Below are 22,277 nucleotides of genomic sequence, written 5' to 3' on the forward strand. Positions count from 1 at the left end.
TGTGTTTGTGAAAAAGGAACAGAACTTTAGACTCTTCATATCACAGCAACTAAAATGTCTAACACCTTGTAGGTTCCATTACATATTGTTCTAGGAAACTATCGCAGATATATTCTATAAACTCCTCCTCAAGGCTGCCTTGACCGACCTGGTTAAACCAATCAACATATGTAGATTAAAATCCCCATGATAACTGCTGTACCATTTCTACATGCACCTGTTATTTCTTTGTTTATTGCCTGCCCCACCATAATGTTACTATTTGGTGACCTATAGATTACTCCTATCAATTACTTTTTCGCCTTACTATTCCTGATTTCCACCCAAATGGATTCAACCTTATCCTCCATAGCACCGATGTCATCCCTTACTATTGCCCGGATGTCATCCTTAAATAACAGAGCTACATCACTTCCCTTACCATCCACTCTGTCCTTCCGAATAGTTTGATACCCTTGGATATTTAACTCCCAGTCGTGACCATCCTTTAACCATGTTTCGGTAATGGCCACTAAATCATAGTCATTCACGATGATTTGCCCCATCAGCTCATTTACCTTATTCCGAATACTACGAGCATTCAGGTAAAGTACACTTATGTTGGCTTTTTTTTTTACCTCTGTTCTGAATCTTAACACTTCGATCAGTAACCTCTCCTAAGTTATATTTCCTCTTAACTTTTCTCCTAATTTTCCTTGTCGTTGAACCCATATCTTCATGTAACAGCCTGCCGCGTCGCTTACCATTTATGTTTTTACTTCCCGCTTTATACCTTTTAGTATTATTGTGCCTATTCACTGAGCTCCCCTCAGTCACTGTACCTTGTACTGTCGCCCTTTTTGATTTTTGACTATGGCTTCTCTGCCTTACACTTTCCCCCTTTTGTTTCTGTCCCTGTTTTACTACCTTCCGACTTCCTGCATCGGTTCCCATCCCCCTGCCACATTAGTTTAATCACTCCCCAACCACTCTAGCAAATAGCCCCCCTAGGACATCAGTTCCAGTCCTGCCCAGGTGTAACCCGTCCAGTTTGTACAGGTCCCACCTCCCCAAGAACCTGTCCCAATGCCCCAGGAATCTGAAACCCTCCCCCTGACATCATCCCTTCAGCCACGTATTCATCCTACATATCCTGTCATTTCTACTCTGACTAGCAGGTGGCACCAGTAGTAATCCTGGGATCACTATCTTTGGGGTCCGATTTCTTAACTTCCTTCCTAGCTCCCTGTATTCTGCTTTTAGGACCTCATTCCTTTTTTTACCTATGTCGTTTGTATCGATGTGTACCACGACCACTGGTTGTTCACTCTCCCCCTCCAGAATGTCCTGTACCCGCTCCGAGACATCCTTGACCCTAGCACCAGGGAGGCAACATACCATTCCGGAGTCTCATTTGCGGCCACAGAAACGCCTGTCTATTCCCCTTACAATTGAATCCCCTATAACTATTGCACTGTCACACTTATCACCCCTCCCCTCTGCAGCAGAACCAACCATGGTGCCACGAGTTTGGCTGTTGCTGTTTTCCCCTGAGAGGCAATTCCCCTCAACAGTATCCAAAGCGGTTTTTCTGTTCTGCAGGGGAATGGCCACAAGAGATTCCTGCACTACCTGCCTTGCTCTCTTGCTCTGTCTGGTGGTCACTCATTCCCTTCCTGCCTGCGGAGTCTGAGCCTGCGGTGTGACCACCTCTCTATACGTGCTATCCACGATTCTCTCTGACTCGCGGATGCTCCACAGTGTCTCCAGCTCTGAAACCTGAGCTTCCAGGAGCTGTAACCGGAGACACTTCCTGCACGCATGCTGACCCTGGGGACTGGAACTGTCCTCAGCCTGCTACATGGAGCAAGAGGAGCAGACCACGCCTTGGAGCTGTCCTGCCATGATTTCTCCTTTAAATTAAACTTCTGAAATTAAACTTTAGAAAGATGTTTTTGTGTCGGATTATACCCAATCTCCTGTATACTATTTAATTAGCTTTATCCCTGAGTATTTATCTTGCTTGATCTGACAACAAATTAAATAGTTATTTAATTGAAATTAAAAAGTTATTTAATTAAAAATTAAAAAGTTATTTAAATCAACTTAAAAATAGTAATTTAAATCAACTTAAAAATTTAAATCACCCAAAATAGTTATTTAAGTGAGATTTAAAAATTAAAAAATAGTAATTCAAATCAACTTTAAAATAGTAATTTGAGTCAAATTTTAAAAATAGTAATTCACTTTCCCGGTTTATTTTTCAATTTGAAATAAACAAACAAACAAGCAGCTGTCCCGCGCAGTGTCCCGCACAGGTCCGCTCCTCTCTGCCCAGCCTCGAGCCTGGCGCTGCCTTTATCCTCTCCCCTGCCGCAGTGTCCTGCACAGGTCTGCTCAGCCCCGAGCCTGGCGCTTCCGTTATCCTCTCCCCTGCAGCAGTATCCCGCGCAGGTCCACTCCTCTCTGCTCCCGGCTCTCCTCTCGCTGTTTTAAACACAAACTCCAGCAGAGGGCAGTAGAGCGGAGCTGCTGATTGGCTGTTGCGGGGAAAATGTGCATCTGTGCATTGCAGTCACTGCATCCTGAAAGTGTACCTGAGCAAGACACCCTAGGTGTTCAAGTCAAGGCAAGCATCCAGCAGAGGGCAGTAGAGCGGAGATGCTGATTGACTGTTGCAGGGAAAATTTGCATCTGTGCATTGCGGTCACTGCATCCTGAAAGTGTACCTGAGCAAGACACCCTAGGCTTTCAAATCAAGGCAAGCATCCAGCTGAGGGCAGTAGAGCAGAGATGCTGATTGGCTGTTGCGGGGAAAATTTCCATCTGTGCATTGCGGTCACATGCTGGTCTAAGCCTCTGGTTTAGACTTAACGCCGATACAGTTTAGACTCAACGTGTGAGCTATGGCTGCAGCTGCATCCCGACCACCAGGCTGGTGAGTGTGAAACACTGTCCAAGTCAGAGCAAAGAAGGCGGAAGGGGAGTCACCTGTGGACCAAAATTTCTTCGTGAAGCGGGTGCTGCGGGTTTCAAGCAACAGATATCTTCTGCTTGCAAGACTTCCCCAACAATGGATATTTTGATGTCACCTTCAAGAGTGTCGCAGCTTGCATCATATTCTTGAACGTGTTCAAAGAAAAAGGTAACCAGAGTCCCCTGTCTATCCTGACTGCAGAGCCTCTGTTTACGCTACCGTCGCAGCAAAACCGGGTTGTTACACTGCACACGTACAACCCCCACGTCCCCGTGTCTGATGTGCTCATATTCCTCGCCAGGTACGTTGAGCTGAAAAGTAACAGCGTGCAACTGAAAGACACCTTTGGCATCTGGACAAGTGAGCACCAGATCAAGGTGACTCTGAGAACAGATGGCGACGGAACCATCCTGCATCCCCCCTCCAGTTTCGCCATTGGAGGAAATCGTGGCTACCTCGACTACGTGGGACAGCCACGAGTATGCCACACCTGTGGCAAAACGGGGCATGTTGCCGCAAACTGCAATGTAACCTTCTGCAAAAACTGCAGGCAGGAGGGACACATGACTAAGGACTGCAAGGAAGACAAGTGCTGCAACCTGTGTGGGGAGGCCGGCCATCTTTACAGGGCCTGCCCAAAACGCGGGGCAACGTACGCACAAATCATCATCAGCGGAGTCAAAAAGGCGACCACAGGGGAGGTTCATGCACCCTCCATCGACAAAGACACCACAGCGCAGAATGCGGAAAAGCAACAGAAGGGCCCTCAACAAAAAGGGGAGGCCCCAGCATGCCCTGACAACTCAACCCCAACCTCATCTGACGAGGAACACTCAATGGAAGAGGATGGGACAAAGAATAAAGTGCCCTGGGAAACGGTGAACAGGGACAAACGAAAGAGGAAACAAAAAAATAAACTGAAGAAACCCCCGAGGGGAAGTGGCAAAAAGCGACACCTTCCAGCCAGCGGACTTAGCGCTGACACCTCCTCCGATGAGGGAAAACAAGACAAGAATCGGCCTCAAATAAAGAGGCAAAGCACCAATGTGGAACGGGATGGACAGACCCCCCAGACCACAGACCGGGAAGAAAATAAAACATGCCGAGATCATCAACCTCTGGCTCATGGGAACAGCAATATGACCAACGGCCACCAAACGCCGGACATCGAAAACAAGGTCACAGACCAACCCCCGAAAGTAACAAGCAGCAACAACCCAGGCGAAGACCGGCCTGCAACCCCAACACCTACTGACTGCCACAACGAACGCCAGGGCTACACCACCCCCCCAATGCATCTGCATCAAGTTCACGGGGCCAGTGCGGACCAGAACAGTTTTCTCAGCCCTGCAACTGTGCTAAAGTTTGTGAGCACCACCGGCATGCTGGGGAACAACCAACAGCTGGAACAGCGAACTGTATAGACTCTGGACTCTTGAGACTGGTAAATCTATCTTTTTACGATGGGTTTTAAAATTGCATCCATAAATGTGCGAAGCATCAAAGATGCTTCCGCACCTCAGCAACTACAGGCGCTGGTCGAGCTGGTGGTCCCACGGGCCATCCATCTGGTCAGGAGGAAACGACTGCCGCTCCTCCGGCCTGGGTATTCTGCTGCGGGGAGGCCTCCTCGTAGCAGACGTCAAATACAAAAACGCCCCTCTCAGACTTTTAATGTGTACGATCCGGCCGTAAAAAGTGAGCGGCTGGCAGTCCTTCAGCAACTCCCACTGCTGTTGGCCACCTCCAAGCCGGTCATTCTGGGCGGTGACTTCAACTGCATCATCAATGCGGCTGGACGATCCGGCAAAGCTGACAGCAAACTAGACACTACGTCCAGACTCCTGATGGAAACGGTAAATGACGCCAAGCTGCTCGACGTCTGCAGCAACCCTGCAGACGGAGCGCAGCATAGATACACATGGTCACGGCCAGACGGGTCCGTCCGCTCCAGGATAGACTTCGTCTTGTGTCCCGTGCTTTCACGGTCAGGTCCACCGATGTAAAGCCGGTGTTCTTCTCTGACCACTGCCTCCTACTGGCCGACTGCCACCTGCAGGAAAACCAGGGGGTAGGCAGGGGAACATGGAAGCTGAATGTAAAACCGCTGAACCTCGAGGAACTCAGGAGGGATTACAAAGGTTGGAAAACCGTGAAACCCCTCTTTGAGTCTCCACATCTCTGGTGGGAAGCAATCAAGGGGAACATCAAAAGGCTTTTCATCCTCAAGGGCGTTCAAAAGGTGAGAGAGAGACGAGGGATCATGTCCAGGCTCCAGAAAAGTATGCAGAATTTGCTCCAGCTGCAGTCGATGGGGGTGGATGTCAAGGAGGATCTCCACGAGGTGAAGAGCCAGCCAGCCTCGCTCTACACCTCGGAGGCCTCCAAGGTTATCTTCCGTTCCAGAGTCCGCTCCGTGGAGCAGGATGAAAAGTCTCACTCTTCTTCTTCCGAAAGGTGCACAGAGAGACCTTTGTGATCAGCAGCCTGAAGGAAGAAGATGGCTCTGTAAAGTCATCGCGCTCTGACATCCTGAGGATCAGCCAATCCTTTAATGCCGGACTGTATAATCTGAAGCCAACAGATAGCACTGTTTCCCAGACCTTCCTGTTGTCTATCAGGGAGGTCTTAGGCGACAGCGAGCGGGAAAACCTGGACAAATCGCTAACTCTGGATGAGCTGACAAAGGCCGTCAAGTCCTTTGAGACGAGTAAAACTCCCGGAAGCGATGGCTTACCGGTTGAGTTGTATTCGGCTCTGTGGGACTGGATGGGCACAGACCTGCGGGAAGTGTACGAGAGTATGCTTCTGGACGGCAGCATGTCAGAATCCATGAGGAAAGGCATCATCACCCTGATCTACAAGCAGAAGGGGGAAAGGGAAGAAATTCAAAATTGGCGACCCATTTCACTGTTGAATGTGGATTACAAAATTCTAGCCAAGGTCATCGCCAATCGGGTCAAGTCTGCTCTGGAGTCGGTGATCCACCCTGACCAGAGCTGTGCTGTACCCAGCAGGAAGATCTCTGATAGCCTCGCGCTACTCAGGGATATGATCGCCTACGTGCGGGACAGGAGGGTGGACACCTGCCTCATCAGCCTTGACTCAGGAGAAGGCTTTTGACAGAATATCGCACACCTACATGATGGATGTGTTCTCCAAAATAGGGTTTGGGGAGGGAATTCGCAATTGGATCAAACTGCTCTACACAAACATCTATAGCGCAGTCTCAATCAATGGGTGGGAATCAGAAAAGTTCCAGATCAAATCTGGAGTCAGGCAGGGCTGCCCCCTCTCCTCGGCCCTGTTTGTGTGCTGCATAGAACCTTTTGCCGAGTCCATCAGGAAGGATCCGGGTATAAGAGGAGTGACGATCCCAGGCAGCGGAGGCGTGCAAGTCAAGGCCTCCCTGTACATGGACGACGTCGCCATCTTCTGCTCGGATCCTGCGTCTGTACGCAGGCTCTTGAATGCCTGCGGCCAGTTTGAACTGGCCTCGGGAGCCAAGGTAAACCGCGGCAAGAGCGAGGCCATGTTCTTTGGGAACAGGGCCGACCGGTCCTTTGTCCCCTTCACTGTCAGGTCAGATTACCTGAAGGTGCTGGGGATATGGTTCGGAGCGGCTGGGGCATGCACCAAAAACTGGGAGGAGCACATAGCCAAGGTAAGACAGAAACTGGGCTGGTGGGAGCAACGCTCCCTCTCCATTGCGGGCAAAACCCTGGTCATTAGGTGTGAGGTACTCTCGGTGTTACTGTACGTGGCGCAGGTCTGGCCCATAACCCGACCCTACGCCACAGCAGTCCCCCGGGCCATCTTCAAATTCATCTGGAGATCCAAGATGGACCGTGTCCGAAGGGACATCATGTACAAACCTCTGGAGAAGGGAGTGAGGAACGTACCCAACGCCTTCCTCATCCTGTTGGCCACCTTTGTGACCAGCTGCATCAAGCTGTGCGTGGGCCCCCGGTATGCAAACACCAAGTGTCACTACATACTGAGGTTCTACCTGTCCCCGGTGTTACGAAGGATGGGCCTGGCCTCATTGCCGCGGAACGCTCCAAGTAGTTGGACCGTGCCATACCACCTGTCCTTCGTGGAAACATTTTTGAAGAAAAACACCTTTGACCACAAGGCAATGAAGCAGTGGTCAGCACGTAATGTCCTCGACGCCCTCAGGGAAAAGGAGACCGTGGAGGACGTTGGACGATTCCCTGAGCAGACTGTCCGAGTCATCTGGCAGAACGCTTCATCACCAGAACTTTCAAACAAGCACCAAGACCTAGCTTGGCTGGTGGTGAGAAGGGCCCTCCCTGTCAGATGCTTCATGTACACCTGAAGGCTCTGCGCCGTTGCACGCTGCCCTCGGAGTGGCTGTGGGGGAAATGAGACGGTTACCCACCTCCTTGTGGAATGTGCCTTTGCAAAGAAGGTCTGGAGAGAGATGCAGTGGTACTTGTCAAGGTTCATCCCGAGCAGCTCTGTAACACAGGACTCTGTGCTCTACGGACTGTTTCCAGGGACACACACCGAGACAAACATCAACTGCTGCTGGAAGGTCATCAACTCGGTGAAAGATGCTCTTTGGTCTGACCGAAACTTGCTGATCTTCCAGTGCAAAGAACTGTCCTCGACCGAGTGTTGCAGACTGGCACATTCCAAGGTCCAGGACTACGTGCTGAGGGACGCACTCAAGCTTGGAGCAGCTGCCGCCAAGGCGCAATGGGGAAAGACCACTGTGTAAGGTCTTTCCAGCAAATGTACACCGAGGGGCGGGTAACAGTGTAAACCCCCCTCGGTCTGGGCCACCAACACTCCAATGTATAAAACAAACATGACAGTATAAATATTTAAGAAGGAATTGTGACGTAAAGAGTGATATGTGTATAATATTATCAAAATTGAATGGAAGAAAGTCAAGGGAATGTGTAACTCTGATGGAAATGTACAGTCAAGACAATACGAAATGTTCTGTAATGTTTATGATAGATTTTATGAATAAAGTATATTTTTTGAATAAAAAAAAAAGTTGCGGGGAAATTTTGCACCTGTGCATTGATCCTAGGTGTTCAAGTCAAGGCAAGCAACCAGCAGAGGTCAGTAGAGCGGAGCTGCTGATTGACTGTTGCGGGGAAAATTTGCACCTGTGCACTGCGGTCACTACATCCTGAAAGTGTACCTGAGGAAGACACCGTAGGTGTTCAAGTCAAGGCAAGCATCCAGCAGAGGGCAGTAGAGCAGAGCTGCTGATTGGCTGTTGCGGGGAAAATTTGCATCTGTGCATTGCGGTCACTGCATCTTGAAAGTGTATCTGAGCAAGACACCCTAGGTGTTCAAGTCAAGACAAGCATCCAGCAGAGGGCAGTAGAGCAGAGCTGCTGATTGGCTGTTGCGGGGAAAATTTCCATCTGTGCATTGCGGTCACTGCATCTTGAAAGTGTACCTGAGTAAGACACCCTAGGTGTTCAAGTCAAGGCAAGCATCCAGCAGAGGACAGTAGAGCGGAGCTGCTGATTGGCTGTTGTGGGGAAAATTTGCATCTGTGCATTGCGGTCACTACATCCTGAAAGTGTACCTGAGGAAGACACCGTAGGTGTTCAAGTCAAGGCAAGCATCCAGCAGAGGGCAGTAGAGCAGAGCTGCTGATTGGCTGTTGCAGGGAAAATTTGCATCTGTGCATTGCGGTCACTGCATCCTGAAAGTGTACCTGAGCAGGACACCCTAGGTGTTCAAGTCAAGGCAAGCATCCAGCAGAGGGCAGTAGAGCAGAGCTGCTGTTTGGCTGTTGCGGGGAAAATTTGCATCTGTGCATTGTGGTCACTGCATCCTGAAAGTGTACCTGAGCAAGACTCCCGAGGTGTTCAAGTCAAGGCAAGCATCCAGCAGAGGGCAGTAGAACGGAGCTGCTGATTGGCTGTTGCGGGGAAAATCTGCATCTGTGCATTGCGATCACTGCATCCTGAAAGTGTACCTGAGGAAGACACCGTAGGTGTTCAAGTCAAGGCAAGCATCCAGCAGAGGGCAGTAGAGCAGAGCTGCTGTTTGGCTGCTGCGGGGAAAATTTGTATCTGTGCATTGCGGTCACTGCATCCAATAGGTGGTTTGTGGAGGAGCTGTTGTCAAGCGACAGTTAAACCCGAAACACTTCTTCAGTGTTTCCCTCCCTACCTCCTCCTCTAACCAAAAAAAAAAGAGAATCACTGTAAGGATCCCAGCCGAGTAAAGATCAAGAGGGAGACTCGAGGGCAGGTAGAAGTTGAACCGCAACGTAACAGCCTGCAGATAAGTGATTGGCTGTGACTGGTAAGTAGTTTTTCTTTTTCCTGAGGTGTTATTGTGCGGGGTGCAGTGGTTGCTGAGTGAATGCTTGCTGAGAGGGGAAGTAAAAAAAAATTTTAAACTTACTGTTGTGAGTGTAAAAATGGCAGGAGATCCCAGACCCGTGTTATGCTCCTCTTGCTCAATGTGGGAGTTCAGGGACGCGGCCGATGCTCCTGAGTCCTTCATGTGCGGGAAGTGTGTCCAGCTGCAGCTCCTGTTAGACCGCATGATGGCTCTGGAGCTGCGGATGGACTCACTTTGGAGCATCCGCGATGCTGAGGACGTCGTGGATAGCATGTTCAGTGAGTTGGTCACACCGCAGATTAGGATTGATAAGGGAGACAGGGAATGGGTGACCAAAAGGCAGAGAAAGAGCAGGAAGGCAGTGTAGGTGTCCCCTGTGGTCATCTCCCTTCAAAACAGGTATACCGTATTGGATACTGTTGGGGGAGATGACTCACCAGGGGAAGGCAGTAGTAGCCAGGCTCATGACACCGTGGCTGGCTCTGCTGCACAGAAGGGCGGGAAAAAGTCTGGCAGGGCTATAGTCATAGGGGATTCAATCGTAAGGGGAGTAGACAGGCATTTCTGTGGTTGAAAACGAGACTCCCGAATGGTATGTTGCCTCCCGGGTGCACGGGTCAGGGATGTCTCAGATCGGCTGCAGGACATACTGAAGGGGGAGGATGAACAGCCAGTTGTCGTGGTGCACATAGGCATCAAGGATATAGGTAAAAAACGGGATGAGGTCCTACAATCAGAATTTAGGGAGTTAGGAGATAAGTTAAATAGTAGGACCTCAAGGGTAGTAATCTCAGGATTGCTACCAGTGCCAGGAGACAGTCAGAGTAGAAATTCAAGAATAGTCAGAATGAATACGTGGCTTGAGAGATGGTGCAGGAGGGAGGGGTTCAGATTTTTGGGACATTGGAACCGGTTCTGGGGGCGGTGGGACCATTACAAATCGGATGGTCTACACTGGGGCAGGACTGGAACCAATGTCCTAGGGGGTGCTTTTGCTAACACTGTTGGGGAGGTTTTAAACTAATGTGGCAGGGGGCTAGGAACCAGATTAGGAAGTTAGAGGTCAGTAAAGAGGCAGCAACTAAATCCAGTAAGGTACTAGATAATCAATTCAATGTGACTAAGGGAAAGAGTAGACAGGGAAGAGATGATGAACGCAAAGGGACAGGTGGTCTGGGGTGCATTTGTTTCAATGCGAGAAGTGTAGCAGGTAAGGCAGATGAATTTAGGTACCTGGGAATATGATGTTATTGGTATTACTGAGACTTGGTTGAGGGAAGGGCAAGACTGGCAACTAAATATCCCAGGGTATAGGTGCTTCAGGAGGGATAGCAAGGAAGGTAAAAGGGGTGGAGGAGTTGCATTCCTGGTCAGAGATGATACCACAGCTGTGATTAAGGAGGGCACGGTGGAGGATTCGAGCACTGAGACAATATGGGTAGAGCTAAGAAATAGGAAGGGTGCAGTAACATTGTTGGGACTTTACTACAGGCCTCCCAAAAGCGAGCATGAAGTAGAGGTACAAATATGTAGACAGATTATTGAAAAATGTAGGAGCAATAGGGTGGTCGTGATGGGAGATTTTAACTTCCCCAACATTGAATGGGACTCATGTAGTGTTGGAGGCGTAGATGGAACAGAATTTGTAAGGAGCATCCAGGAGAGTTTTCTAGAGCAGTATGTGAATAGTCCAACTCGGGAAGGGGCCATACTGGACCTGGTATTGGGGAATGATCCCGGCCAGGTGGTTAAAGTTTCAGTCGGTGATTACTTTGGGTCTAGCGATCATAATTCCGTAAGTTTTAGAATACTCATGGACAAAGACGAGAGTGGTCCTAAAGGAAGAGTGCTAAATTGAAGAAAGTTAGGATTGTTTTCGTTGGAAAGACAGAGGTTGAGGGGGGACCTGATTGAGGTCTACAAAATTATGAGAGGTACGGACAGGGTGGATAGCAACAAGCTTTTTCCAAGAGTGGGGGTGTCAATTACAAGGGGTCACGATTTCAAGGTGAGAGGGGGAAAGTTTAAGGGAGATGTGCGTGGAAAGCTTTTTATGCAGAGCGTGGTGGGTGCCTGGAACGCTTTGCCAGCGGAGGTGGTAGAGGCGGGCACAATAGCATCATTCAAGATGCATCCAGACAGATATATGAACGGCAGGGGAACAGATGGAAGTAGATCCTTGGAAAATAGTAATCAGGTTTAGATAAAGGATCTGGATCGGCGCAGGCTGGGAGGGCCGAAGAGCCTGTTCCTGTGCTGTAATTTTCTTTGTCCTTTGTTCTTGTAACTCCTGGCACTCCTCTCGCTGTTTTAAACACTGAAACTCCCGGCTCTCCTCTCGCTGTTTTAAATTGTGAAACTCCCGGCTCTCCTCTCGCTGTTTTAAATTGTGAAACTCCCGGCTCTCCTCTCGCTGTTTTAAACTGTGAAACTCCCGGCTCTCCTCTCTCTGTTTTAAACTGTGAAACTCCCGGCTCTCCTCTCTCTGTTATAAACACTGAAACTCCTGGCTCTCCTCTCGCTGTTTTAAACACTGAATCTCCCGGCTCTCCTCTCACTGCTTTAAACACTGAAACTCCCGGCTCTCCTCTCGCTGTTTTAAACACTGAAACTCCCGGCTCTCCTCTCGCTGTTTTAAACACTGAAACCCCCGGCTCTCCTCTCGCTGTTTTAAACACTGAAACTCCCAGCTCTCCTCTCGCTGTTTTAAACACTGAAACTCCCGGCTCTCCTCTCACTGTTTTAAACACTGAAACTCCCGGCTCTCCTCTCACTGCTTTAAACACTGAAACTCCCAGCTTTCCTCTCGCTGTTTTAAACACTGAAACTCCCGGCTCTCCTCTCACTGTTTTAAACACTGAAACTCCCGGCTCTCCTCTCGCAGTTTTAAACACTGAAACTCCCGGCTCTCCTCTCGCTGTTTTAAACACTGAAACTTCCGGCTCTCTTCTCGCTGTTTTAAATTGTGAAACTCCCGGCTCTCCTCTCGCTGTTTTAAACACTGAAACTCCCGGCTCTCCTCTCGCTGTTTTAAACACTGAAACTCCCGGCTCTCCTCTCGCTGTTTTAAACACTGAAACTCCCGGCTCTCCTCTCGCTGTTTTAAATTGTGAAACTCCCGGCTCTCCTCTCGCTGTTTTAAATTGTGAAACTCCCGGCTCTCCTCTCGCTGTTTTAAACTGTGAAACTCCCGGCTCTCCTCTCTCTGTTTTAAACTGTGAAACTCCCGGCTCTCCTCTCTCTGTTTTAAACACTGAAACTCCTGGCTCTCCTCTCGCTGTTTTAAACACTGAATCTCCCGGCTCTCCTCTCACTGCTTTAAACACTGAAACTCCCGGCTCTCCTCTCGCTGTTTTAAACACTGAAACTCCCGGCTCTCCTCTCGCTGTTTTAAACACTGAAACCCCCGGCTCTCCTCTCGCTGTTTTAAACACTGAAACTCCCAGCTCTCCTCTCGCTGTTTTAAACACTGAAACTCCCGGCTCTCCTCTCACTGTTTTAAACACTGAAACTCCCGGCTCTCCTCTCACTGCTTTAAACACTGAAACTCCCAGCTTTCCTCTCGCTGTTTTAAACACTGAAACTCCCGGCTCTCCTCTCACTGTTTTAAACACTGAAACTCCCGGCTCTCCTCTCGCTGTTTTAAACACTGAAACTCCCAGCTCTCCTCTCGCTGTTTTAAACACTTAAACTCCCGGCTCTCCTCTCACTGTTTTAAACACTGAAACTTCCGGCTCTCCTCTCGCTGTTTTAAATTGTGAAACTCCCGGCTCTCCTCTCGCTGTTTTAAACATTGAAACTCCCGGCTCTCCTCTCGCTGTTTTAAACTGTGAAACTCCTGGCTCTCCTCTCGCTGTTTTAAACACTGAAACTCCCGGCTCTCCTCTCGCTGTTTTAAACACTGAAACTCCCGGCTCTCCTCTCTCTGTTTTAAACACTGAAACTCCCGGCTCTCCTCTCGCTGTTTTAAACACTGAAACTCCCGGCTCTCCTCTCGCTGTTTTAAACACTGAAACTCCCGGCTCTCCTCTCGCTGTTTTAAACACTGAAACTCCCGGCTCTCCTCTCGCTGTTTAAAACACTGAAACCCCCGGCTCTCCTCTCGCTGTTTTAAACACTGAAACCCCCGGCTCTCCTCTCGCAGTTTTAAACACTGAAACTCCCGGCTCTCCTCTCGCTGTTTTAAACACTGAAACTTCCGGCTCTCTTCTCGCTGTTTTAAATTGTGAAACTCCCGGCTCTCCTCTCGCTGTTTTAAACACTGAAACTCCCGGCTCTCCTCTCGCTGTTTTAAACACTGAAACTCCCGGCTCTCCTCTCGCTGTTTTAAACACTGAAACTCCCGGCTCTCCTCTCGCTGTTTTAAACACTGAAACTCCCGGCTCTCCTCTCACTGTTTTAAACACTGAAACTCCCGGCTCTCCTCTCGCTGTTTTAAACACTGAAACTCCCGGCTCTCCTCTCACTGCTTTAAACACTGAAACTCCCGGCTCTCCTCTCGCTGTTTTAAACACTGAAACTCCCGGCTCTCCTCTCGCTGTTTTAAACATTGAAACTCCCGGCTCTCCTCTCGCTGTTTTAAACACTGAAACTCCCGGCTTTCCTCTCGCTGTTTTAAACACTGAAACTCCCGGCTCTCCTCTCACTGTTTTAAACACTGAAACTTCCGGCTCTCCTCTCGCTGTTTTAAACACTGAAACTCCCGGCTCTCCTCTCGCTGTTTTAAACACTGAAACTCCCGGCTCTCCTCTCGCTGTTTTAAACACTGAAACTCCCGGCTCTCCTCTCACTGTTTTAAACACTGAAACTTCCGGCTCTCCTCTCGCTGTTTTAAACACTGAAACCCCCGGCTCTCCTCTCACTGTTTTAAACTGTGAAACCCCTGGCTCTCCTCTCACTGTTTTAAACACTGAAACTCCCGGCTCTCCTCTCACTGTTTTAAACACTGAAACTTCCGGCTCCCCTCTCGCTGTTTTAAATTGTGAAACTCCCGGCTCTCCTCTCGCTGTTTTAAACTGTGAAACTCCCGGCTCTCCTCTCGCTGTTTTAAATTGTGAAACTCCCGGCTCTCCTCTCGCTGTTTTAAACACTGAAACTCCCGGCTCTCCTCTCGCTGTTTTAAACACTGAAACTCCCGGCTCTCCTCTCACTGTTTTAAACACTGAAACTCCCGGCTCTCCTCTCGCTGTTTTAAACACTGAAACTTCCGGCTCTCCTCCTGCTCTTTTAAACACTGAAACTTCCGGCTCTCCTCTCGCTGTTTTAAACACAAACTCCCGGCTCTCCTCTCGCTGTTTTAAGCACTGAAACTCCCGGCTCTCCTCTCGCTGTTTTAAACACTGAAACTCCCGGCTCTCCTCTCTCTGTTTTAAACATGGAAACTTATGGCTCTCCTCTCGCTGTTTTAAACTCGGAAACTCCCGGCTCTCCTCTCGCTCTTTTAAACACTGAAACTCCCGGCTTTCCTCTCGCTCTTTTAAACACTGAAACTTCCGGCTCTCCTCGCGCTGTTTTAAATTGTGAAACTTCCGGCTCTCCTCGCGCTGTTTTAAACACTGAAACTCCCGGCTCTCCTCTCGCTGTTTTAAACACTGAAACTCCCGGCTCTCCTTTCACTGTTTTAAACACTGAAACTCCCGGCTCTCCTCTCGCTGTTTTAAACACTGAAACTCCCAGCTCTCCTCTCGCTGTTTTAAACACTGAAACTCCCGGCTCTCCTTTCACTGTTTTAAACACTGAAACTCCCGGCTCTCCTTTCACTGTTTTAAACACTGAAACTCCCGGCTCTCCACTCGCTGTTTTAAACACTGAAACTCCCGGCTCTCCTCTCGCTGTTTTAAACACTGAAACTCCCGGCTCTCCTCTCGCTGTTTTAAACACTGAAACTCCCGGCTCTCCTCTCGCTGTTTTAAACACGGAAACTCCCGGCTCTCCTCTCGCTGTTTTAAACACTGAAACTCCCGGCTCTCCTCTCGCTGTTTTAAACTGTGAAACTCCCGGCTCTCCTCTCACTGTTTTAAACACTGAAACTCCCGGCTCTCCTCTCACTGCTTTAAACACTGAAACTCCCGGCTCTCCTCTCGCTGTTTTAAACACTGAAAATCCTGGCTCTCCTCTCGCTGTTTTAAACTGTGAAACTCCCGGCTCTCCTCTCTCTGTTTTAAACACGGAAACTCCCGGCTCTCCTCTCGCTCTTTTAAACACTGAAACTTCCGGCTCTCCTCGCGCTGTTTTAAACACTGAAACTCCCGGCTCTCCTCTCGCTCTTTTAAACACTGAAACTTCCGGCTCTCCTCGCGCTGTTTTAAATTGTGAAACTTCCGGCTCTCCTCGCGCTGTTTTAAACACTGAAACTCCCGGCTCTCCTTTCACTGTTTTAAACACTGAAAGTCCCGGCTCTCCTCTCGCTGTTTTAAACACTGAAACTCCCGGCTCTCCTTTCACTGTTTTAAACACTGAAACTCCCGGCTTTCCTCTCGCTGTTTTAAACACTGAAACTCCCGGCTTTCCTCTCGCTGTTTTAAACACTGAAACTCCCGGCTCTCCTATTGCTGTTTTAAACACTGAAACCCCCGGCTCTCCTCTCGCAGTTTTAAACACTGAAACTCCCGGCTCTCCTCTCGCTGTTTTAAACTGTAAAACTCCCGGCTCTCCTCTCGCTGTTTTAAACACTGAAACTCCCGGCTCTCCTCTTGCTGTTTTAAACACTGAAACTCCCGGCTCTCCTCTTGCTGTTTTAAACTGTAAAACTCCCGGCTCTCCTCTTGCTGTTTTAAACACTGAAACTCCCGGCTCTCCTCTCGCTGTTTTAAACACTGAAACTCCCGGCTCTCCTCTCGCTGTTTTAAACACTGAAACTCCCAGCTCTCCTCTCGCTGTTTTAAACACTGAAACTCTCGGCTCTCCTCTTGCTGTTTTAAACACTGAAACTCCCGGCTCTCCTCTCGCTGTTTTAAACACTGAAACTCCCGGCTTTCCTCTCGCTGTTTTAAACTGTGAAACTCCCGGCTCTCCTCTCGCTGTTTTAAACACTGAAACTCCCGGTTCTCCTCTCGCTGTTTTAAACACAGAAACTCCCGGCTCTCCTCTCGCTGTTTTAAACATTGAAACTCTCGGCTCTCCTCTCTCTGTTTTAAACTGTGAAACTCCTGGCTCTCCTCTCGCTGTTTTAAACACAGAAACTCCCAGCTCTCCTCTCGCTGTTTTAAACACTGAAACTCCCGGCTCTCCTCTCGCTGTTTTAAACATTGAAACTCCCGGCTCTCCTCTCGCTGTTTTAAACTGTGAAACTCCCGGCTCTCCTCTCGCTGTTTTAAACACTGAAACTCCCGGCTCTCCTCTCGCTGTTTTAAACACTGAAACTCCCGGCTCTCCTCTCACTGTTTTAATCACTGAAACTCCGGCTCTCCTCTCACTGTTTTAAACTGTGAAACCCCTGGCTCTCCTCTCGCTGTTTTAAACTGTGAAACTCCCGGCTCTCCTCTTGCTGTTTTAAACACTGAAACTCCCGGCTCTCCTCTCGCTGTTTTAAACACTGAAACTCCCGGCTCTCCTCTCGCTGTTTAAAACACTGAAACCCCCGGCTCTCCTCTCGCTGTTTTAAACACTGAAACTCCCGGCTCTCCTCTCACTGTTTTAAACACTGAAACTCCGGCTCTCCTCTCACTGTTTTAAACTGTGAAACCCCTGGCTCTCCTCTCGCTGTTTTAAACTGTGAAACTCCCGGCTCTCCTCTCGCTGTTTTAAACACTGAAACTCCCGGCTCTCCTCTCGCTGTTTTAAACACTGAAACTCCCGGCTCTCCTCTCGCTGTTTTAAATACTGAAACTCCCGGCTCTCCTCTCGCTGTTTTCAACTGTGAAACTCCCGGCTCTCCTCTCGCTGTTTTAAACACTGAAACTCCCGGCTCTCTTCTCGCTGTTTTAAACACTGAAACTCCTGGCTCTCCTCTTGCTGTTTTAAACACTGAAACTCCCGGCTCTCTTCTCGCTGTTTTAAAACACTGAAACACCCGGCTCTCCTCTCGCTGTTTTAAACACTGAAACTCCCGGCTCTCCTCTCGCTGTTTTAAACACTGAAACTCCCGGCTCTCCTCTCGCTGTTTTAAACACTGAAACTCCCGGCTCTCTTCTCACTGTTTTAAAACACTTTGAGAATTTGAAAATTGAAGTGTTGGCAGATCGGCAGCCATATGATGACCGGAATGCAGCTCTCAACCTGCCACTGTACTAATGCAGACAGAAAAGCCCTTGCACAACACTGTACCAGCACGCTGCTGCACCTCTGCACACCTCACACCAGAGGCACACCAACTGTGGCACGTAGTGAACCTGCAGTATGTGGTGCAAAGCATCACAATAGAAAGAACTTGCACTCTTATAGCACCTTTCACAACCTCAGCATGTCCCAAAGCACTTTGTAGGCAATTCAGCACCTTATGAATTGAAGTTGTTTCTGTAATGTAGGGCAGCGGGCAGCCATTACACAGCAAGCTCCCACAAACAGCACTGAGATAATACCCAGATGATCGGATTCCAGTGATGCTGATTGAGGAATAGATATTAACCAGGACACTGTGGATAACTCCCTAGCAAGTTATCAGGAAAGCTAATAGAATGTAATTGTTTATTGCGAAGGGGATTTATCACAAATGTAGGGAGGTTCTGCTTCAGCTGTACAGGGCACTGGGGAAGGCAGATCTGGAGTACTGTGCACAGAAGCGAGTCTCTGGAACTCTCTTCCTCAAATCTTGCAATTGTGTCTCTCCTATATATGCTGTGATTGTGAACCTGCCTCCACTTCACCTGATGAAGGAGCAGCGCTCCGAAAGCTTGTGATTTCAAATAAACTTGTTGGACTTTAACCTGCTGTTGTGAAACTTCTTACTCTTCCTCAAAGGCAGTGGAAGCAGAATCTTTGAATATTTTTAAGACAGAGCTGGATAGATTCTTGATTAACAAGGGAGGGGGGGGGGAGGTATCAGGGTCGGCAGGAACTTGGGGTTGAGGTTCCAATCAGATCAGCCGTGATTTTACTGAATGGAGGAGCAGGATCAAGGGGCTGAATGGCCTAATCCTGTTCCTAATTTGTATGTTCAACAAAACAGTACCATGTAATCCTTCACATACACCCGAGAGAACAAATGGGGCTTTGGTTAAAGGTTTCATCTGAAAGATGGCCATTCTGACAACAGAGTCCTGATACACACACACTGTGTCAGCCTAGGTTTGATTTTTGTTTTGTGAAGTCCTGGCTTTGAGCCCAGAACCTTCTGACTCAGAGGTGGGTGCTACTCACTGGGTGCACTGATTCACAACTGACATGATGAGCTTGGGTTTAACGGCTTCATCTTCTTTGTTAAGCAAATGGTTGTCTTGCTATGAGAACAATGAAATAGGATGACAGTGTAATGAGACGTTATTAGAGGAACGCCCTAAGCGACAATATAATCCAGGAACTATCTGCCCTAAAATTCTGATTGACGCCAGTTAAGTTAAAACACAAAGAGTAAGAATAGTGCATTCAGCTCCCACCTGAGGTATTTGCACTGTGCTGGGGAGAGTTGGGATCGTTGCTCGTGTCTCTGATGTAAAACGTGAGCTGGGTGGGTTGAAGGGATTTCTGCCCCGGTCTCTGCAGGCACTCCAAGTAGCTATTCAACCGCTTGAGGGAATTTTCATTCACTTCCTGCAAAACAACACATGGAGACTTCCTTACAGCTGAAAACAGTGTGTCTGAATCGGAGTGTAGCACAGAAGCAGGCTGTTCGGCCCATCAGTGTGCACTAGCTCATCCAAAGTCTGACTCCAAAGATTCTTTTGGTGTGACCAGGGACTGTGGCTGATGTACTCTCCAATCAGTCATTAAACGTTACCGCAGCCAGCACGCACTGCCACAATCACTCAGCAAATCTGGGCGGCAGCATTCGAGAAATTTAAAAAAACCTTCATCTCCAAGTTGAATAAAGACTCCAGCCAGCCCATTACTATCATTCCTGCCCTATACAAGAGCACCGTGGAATGGCAGACAGCACGGATCGGGTCCAAGAGGACTTTGCCAGGACGTGTGCATCAGTCCGATCGGCATTTCAATAAGATTCAAACCTTCCCAGTGGTCCAGGTTGAGATAGGACTGCTTTTCTTTGCTGCCTTTAACTTTGAACATAGAAAGTGGGGGGGAAGCCATTCAGCTTCTCGACACATCCAACGAGGTTGTGTTGATGTGTGATCTAGCTCCATATACCCGCTTGTTCACTATATCCTTAACAAAACTCTATCAACCCCAGTTTTAAAATTAATTATTAGTCTATCGTCAATTGTCATTTGTGGATGAGAATTCCAACTGTTCACCACTCTGTGTGCAGAAATGTTTCCTAATTTTACTCCTGAAAGGCCTGCCTCTAATTTTAAGACATTTCCCCCTTGTCCTAGACTCCCCAAACAGAAATAGCTTCTCTCACTATCTGCCCCCCTTAATATCTTGGAAACGTCAGTCAAATCACCCCTTAACCACCTAAATTCCAGGAAACATAATCCCAGTTAGCTCTTCCAAACAATATTACCAGTCAGAGTTTAACCAAAAGATTACAATCAAATTATCTCCTAACCTGAACCAGAATTTAATGCAATTAAAAATGAAACTTTTCTCACTAAGATGTAGTTTGTCCTGAGCTTCATGAACATCGCCGAGGAGTTTAAAGGGTTAAGGACCACGCTCTTCTCCTGAAAACTGTGTCCCTGTCATGAGAATGTCGCTTTAAGAAATGGTTAGCTGCTCATGTTACTGCAGTGATGTCAGAGTGTGGGTGGAGCTGAGCTCTGGTTCTGCTTTTTAGTTTCACTTTGAGAAAAGCTTGGGTGTGTCAGTATTTTTGTTTTTCAATGTGTTGCAGCTGAAGTCAGACAAAGCAGCTGTACTGCTGTTCTCTCTGCCATGAAGGACTATTTCTTAATCATCTGGTGAATTCTGAATTATAAATGTTTTCAGTATTGAATGTAAACCCTGATGTGCTTCTGTTTAAAGGTTTGTTAAGTCTTTTGGGTGTAAAAGGACAGCATACAGGTTACTTAGTGTTGTATTCTTTGGGGGGTGTATTTGAATTAATGGTTGCTAGGATATTCACCATTTGTTTTAAAAAGGTTAACTTGAGTTCATAGAATAAACATTGTTTTGTTTTTTAAAATACTGGTCCATTGCTGCTGTACCATTCCTGTAGAGTGGGCCGTGTGCTCCCCATACCACAATCTATTAAAAGTTGTGGGTCAGGTGAACTCCATGATACACTTTGGGGTTCTCTAAACCCTGGCCCATAACAGTCCCGACATAACTTTCTTACAATAATTTGTGGGGTTATTAGAGTGACGCAGAGATCCAATAATAACTTTGAAAAGGGAATTTATATGAAGGCAAAAGGTTTACAGGGCCACGTGGAAAGAGCACAAAAGTGGGACTAGTTGGATAGCTTTCGCAGAGAGCCAAAGCCATGATGGGCTGAATGGCCTCCTGCTTGCTCTGTATCTTTCCGTGGATTGTTTTCAAACACAGGAATTGGGTGCTGACCCGAGAAAGGTGTTTGAAACATGGAAAACAAATTACTTGCTGCAACAAAATACCTAACAGAGGTGGTTGTATAGATTATCACAGGCAGAGCAACGGGAACAATTTAATAGCTTATGCAAGGAGTTACAGAGCAGGGTGAAGATGTTTAGGAGAGCTCAAACACACACAGAGATAGAACATACCTCTGCAGTTTAAAGAAAAACTGAAGGCTATGGTGTTCCACCTGACAAAGCAACAACATTCGGCCCATCGTGTCTATGCTAGCTCTATCCAGTTAGTCTCACTCCCTCGCTCTTTCCCCACAGCCCTGTAAATCTTTCCCCATTAAGTATTTATTCAATTTCTCTTTGAAAATCACGATTGAATCAGCTCCCACTGGCCTTCAGGCAGCGTGTTTCCAGACCAATTAACTTAAATCTGTGTCCCTCTGGCCCCAGTGGAAGCAGGGTCTAATTTACTCTATCAAAACCCTTCATGATTTCAAACAGCTCTATTTAATCTCTCTTTGCTTCTGCCATCTCTCTAGATAAGCATCTGACTCTTGATAACATTCTGAAAAGAGAGGCGTGCATTTCCATCAATTTCAGCGTTGGTGATTGAGGGATAAATATTGGGCAGGGTACTGGGAGAGCTCCCCTGCTCCTCTGAAGTAATACCAAGGGACTTTTTATCATCCACCTGACAGGGTAGACAAGGCTTTGGTTTACCATATTATCTGTAAGACTGCATCTGCAACAGTGCAGCATTCCCTCAATGCTTCACTGCGGGCATCAGAGATCAGATTTTACACTCGAGTCTCCGGGGCGCGACTTGAAACCACAACCTCCTGACTCAGAGTCGAGATTGCTACTCACCGAGACTCGGCTGACACGAGATCCTGGCAAACCCCCGTGCCCTCTCCAAAGGAGTTACTTAGTTCTGCAACTCAGAAACCGCACGCACGGAGCATCGGTACCTACCCTCTCTCGCGGATACTGGCCAAAGAAATCGGGGTGTACAGCAAAGTAGAATGGCCTCAGTGCATTCACAGCATCAGTCACTGATAACGTTCTCAGTCGACAAGTCTGCTGCTTGGCCCTTCCTGCACAGAATCTGGGATACAAGATGAAGTGATGTGGTTATTAACAGGGAATAGATCTCTGTTCCACCTGCAAGATAGTTTCTCAATTAAGCCTGTGCAGCAAGAGAAGCTTCTAAAAAAAGATCTCAGTAATAGAAATGATAGCCTGGGTTAAGTGGAAGTTATCTGGGGCAGTGGGGATGACCTGTGAAATTGCACAAAGCACTAGAAGTAGATAAAGACGAACGGAGAGGTCAATAGATGAATGTATTGATGAGAGGGAGAAGAATTAGGTAGGGAAAAGCTTGTGGGCAACCTTGGACTGAATGGCTGGTTTCTGTGCATTCAATAGAAACG

At 48.1% G+C, this 22,277-nt stretch overlaps 1 protein-coding gene across 2 annotated transcripts in view; it reads right to left on the minus strand.

The window, feature by feature from the left end:
• LOC140406317 (T-cell activation inhibitor, mitochondrial-like) overlaps window positions 1–22,277 on the minus strand; it is a 53,621-nt gene that overhangs the window by 28,271 nt on the left and 3,073 nt on the right. For both annotated transcript variants that reach the window (XM_072494433.1, XM_072494432.1), the window contains exons 2-3: window positions 21,820–21,952; window positions 18,835–18,988 (exon numbers count right to left, since the gene is read on the minus strand). In XM_072494433.1, coding sequence (XP_072350534.1) covers window positions 18,835–18,988; window positions 21,820–21,952 — 287 coding nt within the window. The remainder of the gene's footprint in view (window positions 1–18,834; window positions 18,989–21,819; window positions 21,953–22,277) is intronic.

This window comes from Scyliorhinus torazame, unplaced genomic scaffold (assembly GCF_047496885.1).
Source record: "Scyliorhinus torazame isolate Kashiwa2021f unplaced genomic scaffold, sScyTor2.1 scaffold_467, whole genome shotgun sequence".
Lineage (NCBI taxonomy): Eukaryota > Metazoa > Chordata > Chondrichthyes > Carcharhiniformes > Scyliorhinidae > Scyliorhinus > Scyliorhinus torazame.